Below are 16,474 nucleotides of genomic sequence, written 5' to 3' on the forward strand. Positions count from 1 at the left end.
GGACGTGCTTGACCTGGTGAACCTGTTCATAGTTTTTGACAGTGTGGCCTCTTCTTTGTCCTCCAGTTTCTATTTGTCAATTACACCAGTCTGAATGGCTAGTAATTAGCAGAGCGATCTGGCTTCCCTTCTGGGAAATCAACCTGCTTAATACAGCCAGACACTCCAGGGCTATGCCTGGAGGAGCCAGCCAACCATTAAATTGTTAATCTGCTTCAGGGGGCCTAGCAGACTCCAGCCCACCCATGCACAGAGGAGGGGGTCAGAAAGGACAGAGGAAGGTGGTAAGGTGCAAAGGAGGCCAAGGATCTCCTGCGTTTAGAAGTTGTGTAGAGGCAGCAATTTCAGCAGGAGCAGCTGCACCAGCCAAAATTCCATCTCCTACCCCAAATGGGAAGGGTATAAAGAAGAAGAAGAAGAAGAAGAAGAAGAAGAAGAAGAAGAAGAAGAAGAAGAAGAAGAAGAAGAAGAAGAAGAAGAAGAAGAAGAAGAAGAAATTAGATTCCCAGTCTGCCTTGGCATGTCACATGCTCACCCTGGAAAAGAATGCAGCTATGACCCTGTGCCAAGCCTGGCCAGATGCAAAAGATAGTAAGGTGCCTCTACTTTTAATTTCTCCACCCTTGTATTAACTGTTTCCCTCTTCTCAAGGGCTCGGGAGCAGCTGGCCACCCTACCTGTTCTCTGATACTGCTTGGAAACAGAATGAAGTATTCTGGCTCCACACTCTGTAAGAGAGTCTCTCATACATGGGCAGCGTTCTAGTTACAGGCAACTAAATAATGAAGCAGCTTCTCTGTGAACTAATGTAAAGGTCAGATTGAATGTTTAGCCATACCAATAAACTATAGGTAAAGGTAAAGGGACCCCTGACCATTAGGTCCAGTCGTGACCGACTCTGGGGTTGCACGCTCATCTCGCATTATTGGCCGAGGGAGCCGGCGTATAGCTTCCAGGTCATGTGGCCAGCATGACAAAGCCGCTTCTGGCGAACCAGAGCAGCACATGGAACGCCGTTTACCTTCCCGCTGTAGCGGTTCCTATTTATCTACTTGCATTTTGACGTGCTTTCGAACTGCTAGGTTGGCAGGAGCTGGGACCAAGCAACGGGAGCTCACCCCGTTGCAGGGATTCGACCCGCCGACCTTCTGATCAGCAAGCCCTAGGCTCTGTGATTAAACTATACCTAAGATCAAATTCATTTTCATGTCTTGATAAGCAGTACAGAGGGTAATTCAACAGAGAGTCCTTGTGCTTCATTCATGCACTCATATACAGTACCGCCTGTCTGCTATGGCACCAAAAAATGATTCACAATTTTTAAATATAAAAACAAGCAAAAGTTCTCTCTAGCTGGCCAGTAGCTAATTAAACTTTTTTCTCTGGTATCTTGGATAAAGCAGAGAACAGACACAGACACTCAAACCTAACAGGGGGAAACAATTTCCATACATCTGTAAATAAGTTGTAAGACACCAAAACAAAAACTAATGAAACTATTTAACTTTACCTTTAAATATTTTTTTCCCTTGAAGAAACAAGGCTGCTTTGCTTCTGTCCATGTTATTATGCTGCCACCCAGTGGTGTAATGATGCAATCTCCCCCTAACTGAAATTAGGACTGAATCCGTATAGGCTCAACATGCGAAAGCAAGAAGAATGGGTCTGCTTTCCTTGCATCCCATCTCCACCAGTTGGAGTAGCCCTGGGTGCACAGAGCCTATAGCCCAATGCATGCATTATGTGCAGGGTATAGCTGCACAGAGAATGGAGCAGGACTGCACTTTCAACCTACTTCCAATGCTGGGTCTTCCTTCTCTAACAACTAGGTGTGCACAATTGGCTGCAAGGAAAGCCCAGCATGCGAGCTCCTGCTTAATGGGACTTCTCTAAGTAAGGATTGGACAGTAGTGGTTCTTTGTCTGCTCCAACATGGGAATTCTTCTGTTATTTGTTTCACTCTAAAAATGTCAGTACAACTATCATATTCTCAGGGTCAGCATTTTTCTTTCAAAGATGATGACTTAATAACTATTGAGTTCAATATTTTACTTTAGGAAATTATAAAAGCTGAAATTATATATTGCGTTTTCCCATAAGTAAGCCTCAATGGGGCTTGCTTCTCAGCAGGCACGTGTAGGACTGTGCCGAGAATCACCTGTAGCTGAAAAGGGCTCCAATGAGCAGAAGTTTAAACCATCACTGCTCCTTGATGGAGGAAGGCTGGGGAGCCTGTGGTGCTCCAAATATTGCTAGACTAAAAAACCCATTATCCCAGCCTATTGGCCATGCTGGCTGGGGCTGGTAAAGTCAAACAACAGTTAGAAGACCACAAGTTCCACATCTCTGGATTAAGTTGGGTGGGACCTGAAGGAGCGTCTCCACCCCCATCGTTCTGCCCGGACACTGAGGTCCAGTACCGAGGGCCTTCTGGCGGTTCCCTCGTTGCGAGATGCCAAGTTGCAGGGAACCAGGCAGAGGACCTTCTCGGTAGTGGGGCCGCCCTGTGGAACACCCACCCATCTGATGTCAAAGAGAAAAACAGCTGCTAGATTTTTAAAAGACATCTGAAGGCAGCCCTGTTTAGGGAGGCTTTTAATGTTTAATCGATTATTTTATTTTATTTTTTTGTTGGAAGCCGCCCAGAGTGGCTGGGGAAACCCAGCCAGATGGACAGGGTATAAATAATAAATTGTTGTTGTTATATTGCCTAGATGGAAAAAAAGAAATAGGAGGGGCACTGTGTGAGAGAGGAAAATGGGTAGGATTTTCCCCCCTCTTTGCATCTCCTTTCCTAATGTCATTTTCAAAGTGATGCCCTTGAGGCAAGGGCACTCATACTTTTATTCCCTCTCCAACCTTATTCATCTCTTTGAGCTCTTGGAATAAAGGTAAAGGGACCCCTGACCGTTAGGCCCAGTCGCAAACAACTCTGGGGTTGCAGCGCTCATCTCGCTTTACTGGCCGAGGGAGCCGGCGTACAGCTTCTGGGTCGTGTGGCCAGCATGACTAAGCCACTTCTGGCAAACCAGAGCAGCACACGGAAATGCCATTTACCTTCCCTTCTACTTGCACTTTGACGTGCTTTCGAACTGCTAGGTTGGCAGGAGCTGGGACCGAGCAACGGGAGCTCACCCCGTCACGGGGATTCGAACCGCTGACCTTTTGATCAGCAAGCCCTAGGCTCTGTGGTTTAACCCACAGCGCCACCCGCGTCCTTAAAGCACTGGATAAAACTCTGACATTCTAAACACCCGCCTGATAGTTTCATGGGTAGGCAAACTAAGGCCCGGGGGCCATATCCAGCCCAATCAGCTTCTAAATCCGGCCCACAGACGGTCCAGGAATCACCGTGTTTTTTACATGAGTAGAATGTGCCTTTTTATTTAAAATGCATCTCTGGGTTATTTGTGGGGCCTGCCTGGTGTTTTTACATGAGTAGAATGTGTGCTTTTATTTAAAATGCATCTCTGGGTTATTTGTGGAGCATACGAATTTGTTCATTATTTTTCTTTTAAAATATAGTCCATCCGGCACCCCACAAGGTCTGAGGGACAGTGGACCAGCCCCCTGCTGAAAAGGTTTGCTGACCCCTAGTTTAGTGTGTCATGGGTTTATTTTTCAAGTGAGAGCAGAGAACCTAAAAGGGCCATCTTATGCATGTCAGCCCATTCTTGAAGAATGCTCTAAGGGTGTAGAGCACCCTTCTGGCCAGCAGAAATGGCTGTGGCTACCTTCATATTTCATTCCCTCCCCCCGTGCCACATTCATCCAGAAATGCAGAGCAATCGAGGCCACCCTCGAGGCGGCGACTAACGATCCTGTGGTGCGCGGTTTTGAAGTCGCACCGACCTCTGAAACTAACGTGTCATGTTTTTCGGGACTTGCACCCACTCAGCAGAAGTCGAATCCAGGAAATCAGTCACTGCTGCCTTTTACGTGACTCCTTAGTGTAGCAACTTGTTGCGCGTGTGTGTGCGCGCGCGCGCCCTCTCTCTCCCTTTATACACGTGTCCCGTACAAGCATTTTTCCTACGGCGAAGATGCTGCAAAGGAAGCAACTTGGCTTCGGATCGAGGTTTCACTTTTTTAGCCAACCTTTGGGGGAACAGATCTTCGCGCGCGCGCCTGCCCTCGCCTGCTCGGGGGCCCAGCCTGCGGCTTGGAAAGAAGACTCCTCCTCCTCCTCCTCCTCGCCTGTTGCGCTCCTTCGAGGAGGGGCCGGCGCTTTGATCGGCAGCCAAGAGAGCCAATGGCACTGCTGCGTCCCTGCCATGCGGCGCTTTCTTCCGCCCATCGATGGCCAAGCCGAGGCCTCTCCGGCTGCTCCGCCCCTTCTCCCCGCCCGATGGCTCGTCTCCTTCTTCTGCCGGAGCCACCGCTGCCGCCGTCTCCTTTAAGAGCAGCCTGCGAGCTGTATATCCCGCGCCGGAAGCGGAGGAGCGCGTCGGGTTTAGCCTCGCCACCAAGGTCCCTGTGCCTGGTTCGCGACGGGGAGGAAAAGGAAGAGAAGACCAGCAGCTGCTGCCGCTGCTGCACACTGTGAGCGGCTCCTGGTTATGGGGAGAGCGCCGGGCTCGACCCGCTGTTGAGGCCGTGAGTAGATCTACATTTCCTTGGAACTGCATGCAGCGTGCTGAAACGAGGCTGACCCCCCTTTTTCCTAGGCGCTGTGATCCATTTTGCACCATCACCATCCACCCGCCGCCTTTTGGTATGCTTCTTGTTTTGTGGAACCTGTTGTCTATCCCTTTCCGACGTTTACTCGGCCTGCCCTTCCTAGTAATGGTGGCGGCGAAATATGGGAGAATCTCCGTATTCCCAGAGTTTACTGCTTGAGGGTTATTTTTAAGTCCCTTTCCCAAGATAGCCAACACAGACACCCCGCCTCCGCCCCTCCAAATGTGTTGCACTCTGTTCATTTCAGGACACGCAATGCCGATTCGGGTTTGCTTTCCATTGAGGGAGCTGAACGTGGATCGTGGTGTTATAAAAGCTAACTAAAAATAGCCTTTGTTTTGATGTAGTGTACCGTAAACGATACCCTCCGTGTAAAAAGGAGTAGTCAGTAGTGGTGCCCTCCCCTATTCTTTTAATACTTGCCTGGAAGCCGTCTTGCTGTTTTTGACTTATTTTCAAAGACATGTAGCCTTTGCCACTGAAATGCATGTAAAGGGTTACTCGCTGCTCCCACTCCAAGAGCAAGCATTTGTTAAAGAAGGCAGAGATAAGTAAGCATATAATCTGTTCAGCTTTTGACAAGTAGTGACAGGCTTCCATCTTCCCAGAGGAACAGGAAGTTGGCTTATCTGGAATCACATCATCCAGATCAGCACACTAGTAGCTTCATTCCAGGGTTTCGGAGTGGAGTCTCTCGCAACCCAGGAACAGAACCTGGGACCTTCTGAATGCACAAACACACGGGGGCTACAGCTCCTCCTTGCTCCTTGCTAGCATTGGGAAAGGATGTGTGCACAGATTCTGGTTTTAGGCATATCATAGAGCAGGCATCCCCAAACTTCGGCCCTCCAGATGTTTTGGACTACAATTCCCATCTTCCCCGACCACTGGTCCTGTTAGCTAGGGATCATGGGAGTTGTAGGCCAAAACATCTGGAGGGCCGGCCACAGTTTGGGGATGCCTGTCATAGAGTTTGAAGAGGACCTCAAAATTCATCTAGTCAGGCCTTCTGCTAATATAGGATATCTGCTGCTCATGGGTGGTCGTCCAGCCTCTAACAAAGGAGAGTGTACCACTTTCTTAGGTGGTCTCTTCTGGTGTTGAAGAACTTGTGCAGTTGGGAAGTTTCCCCTAAGAGTCAGAATCATAGCTGCCAAGTTTTCCCTTTTCTCGCGAGGAAGCCTATTCAGCATAAGGGAATTTCCCTTTAAAAAGGGGAGAACCTGGCAGTTATGGTCAGAATCCGCTTATGAGTTATCTGTAACAGCTTTCATGTATTTGATTAATCCACTGGTCAATGTACTGTAGTGAGGAGATGTTGCAAGAAACTAGAGGTGTCAAGATGGTCATGTGTGAGAAACTGTCACCTCTTACACACACCCTTGCTATCCTTAGATGTTGTGCAATCCAAGTCTCTGTCCTGTCCACCAGCAGAAAGTGTTAAGGATCTCTGATGATAATTGGTTTTTTTCTGCATCCTGTTATCCTGCCATGACTAAAACTGTGCCCCATGAGCTGGTTTACATGTAGCGCTAAGCCAAATCATGACTTGGCACAAATCGGAGGGTCCCTGGAGAGGAGATTGCTGCAAACAAAGCCAAGGTTTAGCTTAGGGTGCTGCCCTTGCCACTTGCGTTCATGCATCGTCTTGCTCCTGGCAAATCTTGGCTTGTGGTTTGTCTTAAGTGAAACAAACCATGATCCCAGGTTTGGACAACACACTAGGCCAAACCACAGTTTGGCTCACACTAGTGCAACAACAGCAGGATGGGAGGAAGAGCAAAGCAGCAATAATATGCTCTCTGGGAACCCCCCCCCCCCATGCTAAACATAGTTTGACTTAGTGTTAAGTGGGAACCAGCTCACTGCAGCTCTAAAGACCATCTAAGTGGGGCTTGGGCACGGAATAAGACCACTGGTCCTCTACTTGGCCCTTCCCTTCCAGTGGCCCATCATTCCTCTACCCCATGGCTCCCTAACAAAGGCAGACTTCCTTCCATCCTGCTCCTTGCCAAACTATGACATTTTGACAGCTTTCAAGTGATGTAACAGAATAAATTATGTCAATGAAACACTAAATGCGCACTTGCATTTTCTTTTAATTAATGGAGCAGATACTGTGCTGCCTTGACATAGAGTTGGACCTTCAGGCCTTTGGAGCAATATTGCATTCGGCTCAGCCGATTTCACTCCTTCATCATCTTCTGCTTTCTTTGCCCTGCCAGGTCTTGTTGGTGGTAGAATGCAACTCAGGGAGGCCAGATGCTGAGCACTGCCTCATGTAGGTGTCCAGTTCCATCCGTTTTGTCCTTCTATGATGGATGAGTGGAAGCCCAACCCACTAGCCAATCCACGGAAGAAACGCAGCTGGTACCTGGCCTGGAAGTACAAGCTGACAAATCAGAGGGCGCTAAGGAGGCTTTGTCAGGTAAGAGAGCAGCTCCCTTGGACTCTTCCTTCTGCTCTTAGTGTTGGTATTATTATTATTATTATTATTATTATTATTAATAGAAGACTGTTGACTTTAAATGCTTTTGGGTGATGCGGTCTGCGCTTGAGGAAACCTACGAGTGGAGTGAAGAAGATAAAGTGTTATTTTATAGGTACCAAAGGATATCTCTGCATTGTTTCTATTAAAAGGACAGAATCCTGTGGCATTTTGAAAGCTAGCTGCTTTTATTGTAGCATGAGCTCTTGCTTACAAAAGCTTACAATAAGTATTGGTCAGTAAGTGCCATGGGATATCTCTGTTGCTTAGCTTGTAGAAGACAAATACAATTACCGGTACCCTTAACCACCTTTCAGCAAATGGAAAGGGACTTGCGCTTTCTCCCTCCCTCCCCCATCTAGCTATATCTATACCTATAAACCAGTGGATTTTCAGTGATGTTGATAAAAAGTTTTTTCTTCCAAACTGTCAATTCGGCCTTTTTGCTAGCGGCACTGAATGGGTTTCAGTTAAATGCTGCAACAGAAGGAGGGATGGAAAGAGTAGCTTCCAGAAACAGATCTTCATACTGGATCATGTCTCTTGGCATTGTTTCTATTTTATTTTTTCCCCCACATATTTTTTAGATGCACTGATTTGCTCCCTGTTCTCTGTACCACAGCTTTTTCAAGAGACCTGTTTATGCAACAGAAGGTTGCTACTAAGTTGCCCCCCCCAAAAAAAATTCTTCCCCAATTTGAGGAAGAAAATGTTTTTTTGCAAATTTTTATATACTGAGATGTAGAAGCTGAAGTGAAAGGTGGCAAGAGTTACAGCAAGGACAGTAAACAAAGGCCGTGGGGGGGGGGGTAAGCCTGAAGGAAAGAACCTGATAACTTCTGGGGAGATGCTGAGGCTCAAGGCTACCTGAAAGGGGTTTGTGGAGCGTATTGAAGTTTTGAAAGCCTTTTCAGTGTTACTTCTTTATATGTTGTGGTTAAGAATTGAAAACAGAACCCTTGCTTCCTAATCACAGGTGACTAAGGATGGGTGGGGGTTGAATGGTGAAAGAAATGCATTCTGTCGAGTCTCCAAAATACTAAGTGAGAACTGCAGCAAAATATTGCAGCATGGAATACTCTAGCCATAGTTGCTTCCATGATATTCCACTCCATTCCCCACCCCCAGTCAGCTTTTTTGCAGGGCTCCCTCTTAATTTTTCTTCCTAAATAATTTTTGGACTTCTGCAAACCGTAGGCTGTGCTCAAGCCTGTTCACACCTCCCCTCTTGTGCACAGAGAGTGCAGTTTTTCATATCTAGGGATCCACACTTGGAGAATGAGCTCAGTATTATAAGCTTATAATAATCAATGTCTATGGCATCTTCATAAGCGAGAGAGAGGTGTCTGCCCCAAAGGAGCTTACAATCAAAAATTGAAAAGCGGGGAGAAGCCTGGAGAAAATAGTGTGGAGGGGGATATAAATATGAGCAAATGGAGGGGGGGGTCACCCATATTTTCAGGAATTTTTTCCAGTATTATTATTTTTCCTCAATATGTTTCCTGAATTCATTTGTTTACTAAATACAAGTAAAATAGCATGCTAACATAGATGACCCTCTAGGGCATCAGAAAATTATCAAATTCAAGCTATCCTACACATAATTCACTGAGGAATTGGTTTTTGGAAGACGCACATCATAAAACGTGCTAAAATTGGGGGTGAGGATTAAGGGGCCAAACTACAGGCCACATGGAAAGTGTGGACTTTGAGGAGGCATTTGAAGGGAGAGAGTGACTTAGCACTGCACGCATGTTCAGCAATGACCTCAAAAACACTTACTGACATTTTCAAGTGCTCTTGTTTCAAGAATTGCGCAACCTTCCAGCAGCCTTCGAGAAATGTGACATTGCAATAGGCACAGAGGCATAGCAAATGTGTTCCAATATCTTGTCTGGATCCCATGTCTCAAAACAGCAAGCTTAATACAAAGCTGTCAGTGTTGAGGGGAAAGCTGACACCTTAATTGCACACAGACAGGGCTCTTCAAGTTCGGGTTCCCATAGAAACCCATGTTGCCCTGTATTCCTGCATCATCAGGGAATTGTTTGTCATGGCACCCGCTGTGGCAATAGGCGATACTCTGTCGACCACAGTTCCATAACAGCATAATGGAGGCAGTCGTGTTGTGCCTCCGCAAAGGGATATCTAAAACCTGAAGGACCTGTCTCTGACTTGAACAATCTGAGTCTTGGTATGGGAAAGTTGCTGTGTTCTGAAAACATTGTGCTGTGTCCTAAAGGGGATTATCAATTCAACACCTTTATTGGCATATATAAGACAATAAAAAACCATATAGACCGTCCATATGTGTTATAATTCTAAAACATACAGTAAAGAGGGAATCCTCGGCAATCACTATTATACAGGCCAAACTACCCCAGATTTAACTTTAAAGATCCTGGTCAAAGATTGTACCATAGTGAGAACAGGAGAGTCATCTCTCAGTAGAGACTGCACCGCGTGTTGCTTATTGGCAGGGGCCCCAAGCCACAGAGAGGACATCGAAGGATCATCACAGAAGATGTTAAAAAGAGGGCAATCCAAAATTATGTGGTCCAAAGAGTCAGGTACACAGGCCACAGGTGCAGAGTCTATTCTGGTAAGAGATGCCTCTGAGCCTTCCAGATAACACTGAGGACGGAAAGGCATTCAAGCGGGGTCACTAGATTGTAAAAATAATTAGGCATCATTCCATGATGGGGTTGCAACCCCAGATAGGCAGGGGAGCATACGGAGAGCTGGGCAGGGTAGAGTTTTTGAAATTCATTATCTAGCAGCCTCTGCTTATTAAGTGCAAAAATATGTGATTCCTCAAGTGGCAAGCCTATTTGCCTAAGTTTAAGAATGATGTCAGAAAACCAGGTAAAATTGTGTAAAGGGGATTAGAAGAGTTAGAGGCTACGTAAGCATCTGAATTATGGGTCTTGTGGTTAGTGTGTCCTCTGGGATGTTTTTACCTGTAAGGAAAGAGACAGCTGAAATTCTGCACTTCTAAGAGACACCAGAACTTGCAGCTATGACAACCTCAGTTTCCATAAGTTAAATAATATTTGCAAATGAGGCTGTACTGAATACACTTAAATCTTCCTGCCCGCCATATGCTCCAGAGGATCACCGGAGCAGATTTGGGGGGGCGGGTGTGTGCAGAGACTGCAGAAGAGGAGAGGGGAATGGGAAGTCACATTCATACAAGCTAACATCCGTTGCACAAGACGGCTGCTTCAGTTGGATATGGCCTAGGAAGTTGAAGCAAAGTTTATTTGCAAAAACTTGTGTGGCAAATGCTGAATAGCTCTGAGAACCTTTTCCAGGCCAAGGGGTTCTCTTTTCTGTCCTCTCCCTTTGGAGAGTTGAAGTCCTACCTCATCTGGGGGTTCCCCATTCTTGATTTGGGGCTTTATCTTTGTGAATATACGGTGGCATAATTATTAACCATTTCTTATGGATATATCTCATATTATTGCATGAATCAGCTTGCCAAGTTGTGAAACCTTTTGTTTCAGGGGCAATAGGTGAGCAGGGGCTACACATTTTATTTTTTAAAAAATAATTGGTATTTCTTGAATATTTTCTTGAGTTACAAGACAAATAAAAAAGGAAAAGTACATATAGCACCTCCACTTTCAATTCATAGTATTTTTTACAGTTCATTTACATTTGGTGTGAGACACTAATGTCATAGACATCTTGCGGTTGGGAGAAAGAAAGGGGAGAGAAAGAGGAAGGGGGGAGATGGGACATTATTTTTCCATTGTATTGCATAGTGTTAGTGTAGGCATTTGTGTCATCATCACAGGGGTAGGTCCTTTATTTTGCACATTTATTCATATTCATTGGCATTGCAACCGCTTTGCAACAATTTGTGGAGACACAGTGGGTCCAGATTCCTTCCAAGCAGCTGGTTTTCACTGACCTGAAATCTGATGTCACTTATGTCAATCTAATGTCAACAGCAAGTCAACTTGATACTGGAGAATGGCCATCTGATATTAAATACAGATTGTTGTACGACAGTGCTCCTACACCCTGTGCTAGAAAGCTAAAAACTGCCTGTAATGACAATGGATAGTTTTCAACAACACCCATTTAAGAGGTTCCAGATGTTGGGGGTTGGGAGTGTTTGTTTTTTAATTCTGCTTGAGTGCCTTGCAAAGAGAATGTTCGTTCATAATGATCTAGCAGTTCATTGTTCCTGGGTGCCCTCTGGTTTATCTTCCTAGTTCTGTGGGCTAAACCCGGATTGAGAATTGTAGTAACAATAGCTATTTTTCTTGGATCAGAGTGAGGCAATTGCTAAGGAAGCTTCTGTTTGGAATACAAGGCTAGCAGACAAATGTTTCTGCAACAATCAAAATGTCAGAACAGGGTTTTTTTCCCCTGTTACGTATTTTGTAGGTAACATTTGAAATCCTCCTTGTGGCATGCCACTTGGCCTTGGACTCTGCTGAATGCAGTTTATTTAAAGATTTGTGTGCCACTTGACAATATTGCCATTATCAAATGTTGGAAGGCATGCAGTATCTGTCACATGACAATTGACTCCAAACTGATTTCCATCTCCAAATGCCAGCAACTCAGTTCTAAGGAATTTAAATAATCCCTGGTTACTTTCTGGATAAAACGGAATATATTTGCACCTTTATGCATGGGAAAGGGATTGTGTGGTTATGGGTGACAAGCTTTAAGAAGGTAGGAGGCCCCCATTGCCCTGTAAAATTTTGCAGGGGAAAACAACTCCTTTTAGATGTGAACGGAAGTAGCAAGTAGAGGTATAGGTGAAAGTTATGTCAAAATAATTCAAGAGCTATGGTTCTGCTCTTTAGCTGGCAGCACTACATCTTTGCCTTCATGTCCTGCTATGCAGGAGATACACTTCAAGATGGAAGGACTTCTAAGGCATCAGATTAGTAATACTTATGGTCTAATGTTATTGCTTTGCAGATGGGGGCTGTTCTCTTTTTGCTAGTGACCGTGATTGTCAATATAAAGCTGATATTGGACACCAGAAGAGCAGCCAATGAAGAGGAAGAATCTTCTCAGGATTATGGTGTGTAGGTGATAGCAGTAGAATGTCCTTTACAGCAGAGGTCAAGCTGGTATCTCCCCTGCTCAGCATGCCCTAGCATGTTAAATCTCCTGGTTAATGGGCAGCATGCAACATCCCTAGCTACAACAGTGTTGTTCGCTGTCTGCTGCAGCTTTGCATGAAAAGTCATTTTAAGTGTATACTTCAGCTGGTTTGGAGAGAGAGAAAATAAATTCCGTAGAGAAAGGTGTATGGATGTAAAAGCTTAATGACACCTTTCAGTTACTCAGATCCATCCAAGGAGACCTCTAAGAACCTCACACGCATGGTCAAAGCAGACACTTGGAGCATTTCTGTTAGATAATGAAACCTTTAAATGGATGGAGAGAAATTTTCAAGGGACATCAAGTGGGAGTCTGCCACTAAATATCTAGTTTCCCTGAACTTAGGGATAAAAAAATATGTTGTATTATGCTCCTCTTGGAATCTAGATCTTTGGCTTATATTTTCTGGGAGTGAGTTGATTGTGGGGTTTTTTGAACCAGAGTTTATAAGTAGCTTGAAGTAAATGGTTTGTTCCCCCTCTCTAGATGAAGACCTGCAGAACCCAGAGATCCCTCGACGACCTGTCAACAGCAGGAAGGTTCTGGATATTGAGGTGTACTCCAGCCGCTCCAAAGTCTACGTGGCAGTGGATGGGACGACGGTGAGGGACTCCGCTGCAGCTATAAGGGGAGATGCAATAAATGGGGAAACCGGAAGTTCTCATATGCATGGCTTCAGAGTGAAGCACAGCACCTTTTGAAACAGAGAGGCTCGTTTCACTTTGCAGCACAATCCTACATGTTGAAGATGGGGAACCTGTGCTCCTCCAGATGTTGGTGGACTATAAATTCCGTCACCCCTAACCATTGGCCATGGTGGATGCAGCTGATGGGAGCCGGAGACCCGCAACATCTGGAGAGCTGAATGTTCCCCCATCCCTGCTGTATGTGTTTACTTGGAAGTAAATGCCGCTGTGTTTAAGAGGGCTTACTCCTTGGTATGTGGATTTAAGATTACAGTCCTTACTTATTCGTTCTTTCTACCAGGGCAGGGAACTAATGGCTGATGTTGAACTCAAACGACCTTCAGCTCCAACCAGCATGGCCAATGGTTAGGGGTGATGGAAGTTGTAGTCCAAAATCTGGATTATGGGAGGTGTAGTCCAGCATTAAGTTAACCACCTCTGTTTTTATAACTGTATTTCACCAACCACCGTCATCTGATGGGGCATTTGCACCTCAGCTTTCAAGTTCTTCAAGTGGAAAGCAGGCTTCCTCAAACTTGGCCCTCCACATGTTTTGCGACTACACTTCCCAGCATCCCTGACCACTGGTCCTGCTAGCTAGGGATCATGGGAGTTGTAGGCCAAAAAGATCTGGAGAGCCGAGTTTGAGGAAGCCTGGTGTAAAGCTTACTGTATCTCTTGTCTACACTTTGGGTGGTTTTCCTTAAGCAAGAAATGCGGTGGTAAACAGTCAACTCTTTGGGGCCACAGGACCTCAGCACCTAGTGGGGGGGGGCGTTCCTGGAAGAAAGCTTATTTGTGCCAAAGGGGTGTGGTGGCAGCTGGAGGGATAGAGTTTTATTATAGTTTCTTTTATCATAGTGCAGGTTTTGGAAGATGAAGCCCGGGAGCAAGGCAGAGGCATCCACGTGATTGTGTTGAATCAGGCTACAGTAAGTGATTAAGCCATAGATTGACTTGCTGAAAGAAGCTGCTTTGCATCTCAGAAGCCAGATGTATTTACAATTGTGCGGAAGTGACTGGTTAACTATAGGGATGTCGCTGAAACTAGCAATACAGTCATACCTCGGTTTAAGTACGCTTCGGTTTGAGTACTTTCAGTTTAAGTACTTCGCGGACCCATCTGGAATGAATTAATCCACTTTCCATTACTTTCAATGGGAAAGTACGCTTCAGGTTAAGTACGCTTCAGGTTGAGTACTCTGCGGACCGTCTGGAATGGATTAATCCACTTTCCATTACTTTCAATGGGAAAGTTCGCTTCAGGTAAAGTACGCTTCAGGTTGAGTACAGACTTCCAGAACCAATTGTGTACTTAAACCGAGGTACCACTGTAGCTCTGGTTCCATCATTGATTCTGGAGCCAGCTCTTCTAGATTTTGGACCCAAATCCTACCCATTTTGCTGATCACTGGTGGCATCCTAGCAGGCAACAGCATGACAGCAATCTGTAACAGAGGCCTGCAATCCACCTGTCTCTTTAACAACCCCACAATGCCCCGTGTGGTGCTACATTTGGGCACCATGGGGCTATCCAGAATGGCAGCTGCCTCTTCACCTTCTGCCGCTGCTTGGCAGACTTTCAGCCAAGGAGCAGGGGTTGTTGAGAAAGCCAGGCTCAGTTGCCAAGGAGCCTTCCCAGATGCTCAGCCCTTGTTAGCCCCGTGACTGTGCCAGGTGCTGCTTCCAGCCCTGTGGCTTGCTTAAAAATAAAAATAAAAATGGTGCATGAAGATATAGCACTCATGTTGGCATGAGATAAAGACCAGCCTGTTTGCTCAGACACTAGAGGATGCCAACGTTAGTCTGCTGCTTCAATGGGAAGCTGCGAGTGGCTCCATGGAGGACTTGTTCTACTTGCTCTTTCTTTTTAGCCAACATAATTTTAACAGAATAGCAACCCGCCCTGGAATCCTATGATGAAATATGTGTGAAAAAATATGCTTTAAAGTGTGCATAGAAGTCCCACCGTGTGTTTATATAGAACACGAGGAAGATGCACATTGGCTTCAGTTTTTTTGGCTGACTCTGTTTCCAAAGAAGCAGCTGGTTGTGTTTAAAACTCTTGTTGTCATTAGTGGATCTCAGCAGTTGAGCAGGACTCATCCATCCACTGAGGCCACGATCTAATCCGCTTCTGTGTATGAATGCTTAATAGGGTCATGTGATGGCGAAGAGAGTCTTTGACACCTACTCTCCGCATGAGGACGAAGCCATGGTCCTCTTCCTTAACATGGTAGCTAGAGGCCGCATTCTGATCTTCACAATTAAGGTAGGTGGGGAGGCTGGAGTTTTGGTTCGTTCTTTCTTCCCCCCCTGCTCCATAGAGATAAAAAGTGCAGATGCCCTCAGTAGCTTTTTATTTTCTTTCAAAGTCATGTGAAATGAAATGCTTCAAAATATTCGGAGTAGGCAAACTTGGACTAACTTTAACTTTGCAGCTACTGATTCGTTTACTTTCCTGTGGCTATAACATAATATGGACTTCTTTGTTATGCAGTTGCTGTGCATTTACTATTGTGAATGGTATTGTTTTGTATTCTGTTTACTTAATGAATGATATCCTGGGTGGTTCACCCAGAGCAGCAAAAAACTAAAGAAAGTCTAAGGCTTAAATATATTTCTTGATGAAATAATTAGGATTGTATCCTAATCAGAGTACACCCGCTGAAAATATTGGACCTAAGATAGTTGTGCCCAATAATTTCAGTGGGCCTTCTCTGAATAGGACTAGTGTTCGATGCAACTTCTTATTCACAAGATAGTGCTTTGCAGATGCTCTTGAGCCAAACGATTAAGTGACTGTGGTGGTACCTACTAACTTGTTCTCAGCCCAGAAAACAAATACTGTCATGAGCAATGGGCTGCTGGAGTTGGCTCCACCTTATGGTTGCATCCCTGTTGCTCCTTAGAAATCAGGAGGCAACAAAGGGGAAAAGGAGATAACACTAAAGCTGCCAACATCTGTCTTGGGTGGCTGAACTAACTAGTGCTAATTGCAGGACCCATCCTTATTGACATTCTTGTCTGGAAAAAGCTAAGTACTGCTGTTATTCTTGCAGCACCCATTTATGGATGCTCTTTATGCTTTCATCTTTCTGTATACATAATACACTGTTTTTAACTAAAATGGTAAAGTGGTGCTAAGAAAAGGCTCTAAAACTCTGGAAATTTATCAAGCACATATTTTTTTACCTTACTTTTTTTAAGTGACATTAGTTGTGCCTCTGTGCAACTCAGAGGGAAAAGAGTTGTGTCAGGCTAAAAATTACAACAAAAAAGAGGGGGAAACCCTATATAATAACAGCCTGGCTTTTCTTCCATTTTTCAGGATGAGGGCTCCTTCCACCTTAAAGACACAGCGAAGAATCTCCTGAAGAGCTTAGGGAGTCAGATTGCAGCTTCCCTCAACTGGAGGGACATGTGGACATTTGTGGGGAAGAAAGGAGGTCAGAATCTGTTTTTTTTTCTGACCAAAATCTACATG

At 45.3% G+C, this 16,474-nt stretch overlaps 1 protein-coding gene across 3 annotated transcripts in view; it reads left to right on the forward strand.

The window, feature by feature from the left end:
- Positions 1-4,358: 4,358 nt before the first annotated feature.
- Positions 4,359-16,474, forward strand: part of POMGNT1 (protein O-linked mannose N-acetylglucosaminyltransferase 1 (beta 1,2-)) — a 29,122-nt gene continuing 17,006 nt past the window's right edge. The window contains exons 1-7 of one of the 3 annotated variants that reach the window (XM_035122585.2): positions 4,359-4,596; positions 6,906-7,108; positions 12,113-12,218; positions 12,788-12,903; positions 13,854-13,919; positions 15,146-15,259; positions 16,319-16,436. In XM_035122585.2, coding sequence (XP_034978476.1) covers positions 6,995-7,108; positions 12,113-12,218; positions 12,788-12,903; positions 13,854-13,919; positions 15,146-15,259; positions 16,319-16,436 — 634 coding nt within the window. In that variant the 5' untranslated portion in view covers positions 4,359-4,596; positions 6,906-6,994. Of the gene's footprint in view, positions 4,597-4,634; positions 4,715-6,905; positions 7,109-12,112; positions 12,219-12,787; positions 12,904-13,848; positions 13,920-15,145; positions 15,260-16,318; positions 16,437-16,474 lie in introns of those variants that run through there. The other 2 variants (XM_035122586.2, XM_060276937.1) reach the window with 2 other exon arrangements.

Source organism: Zootoca vivipara, chromosome 7 (assembly GCF_963506605.1).
Source record: "Zootoca vivipara chromosome 7, rZooViv1.1, whole genome shotgun sequence".
Classification (NCBI taxonomy): domain Eukaryota; kingdom Metazoa; phylum Chordata; class Lepidosauria; order Squamata; family Lacertidae; genus Zootoca; species Zootoca vivipara.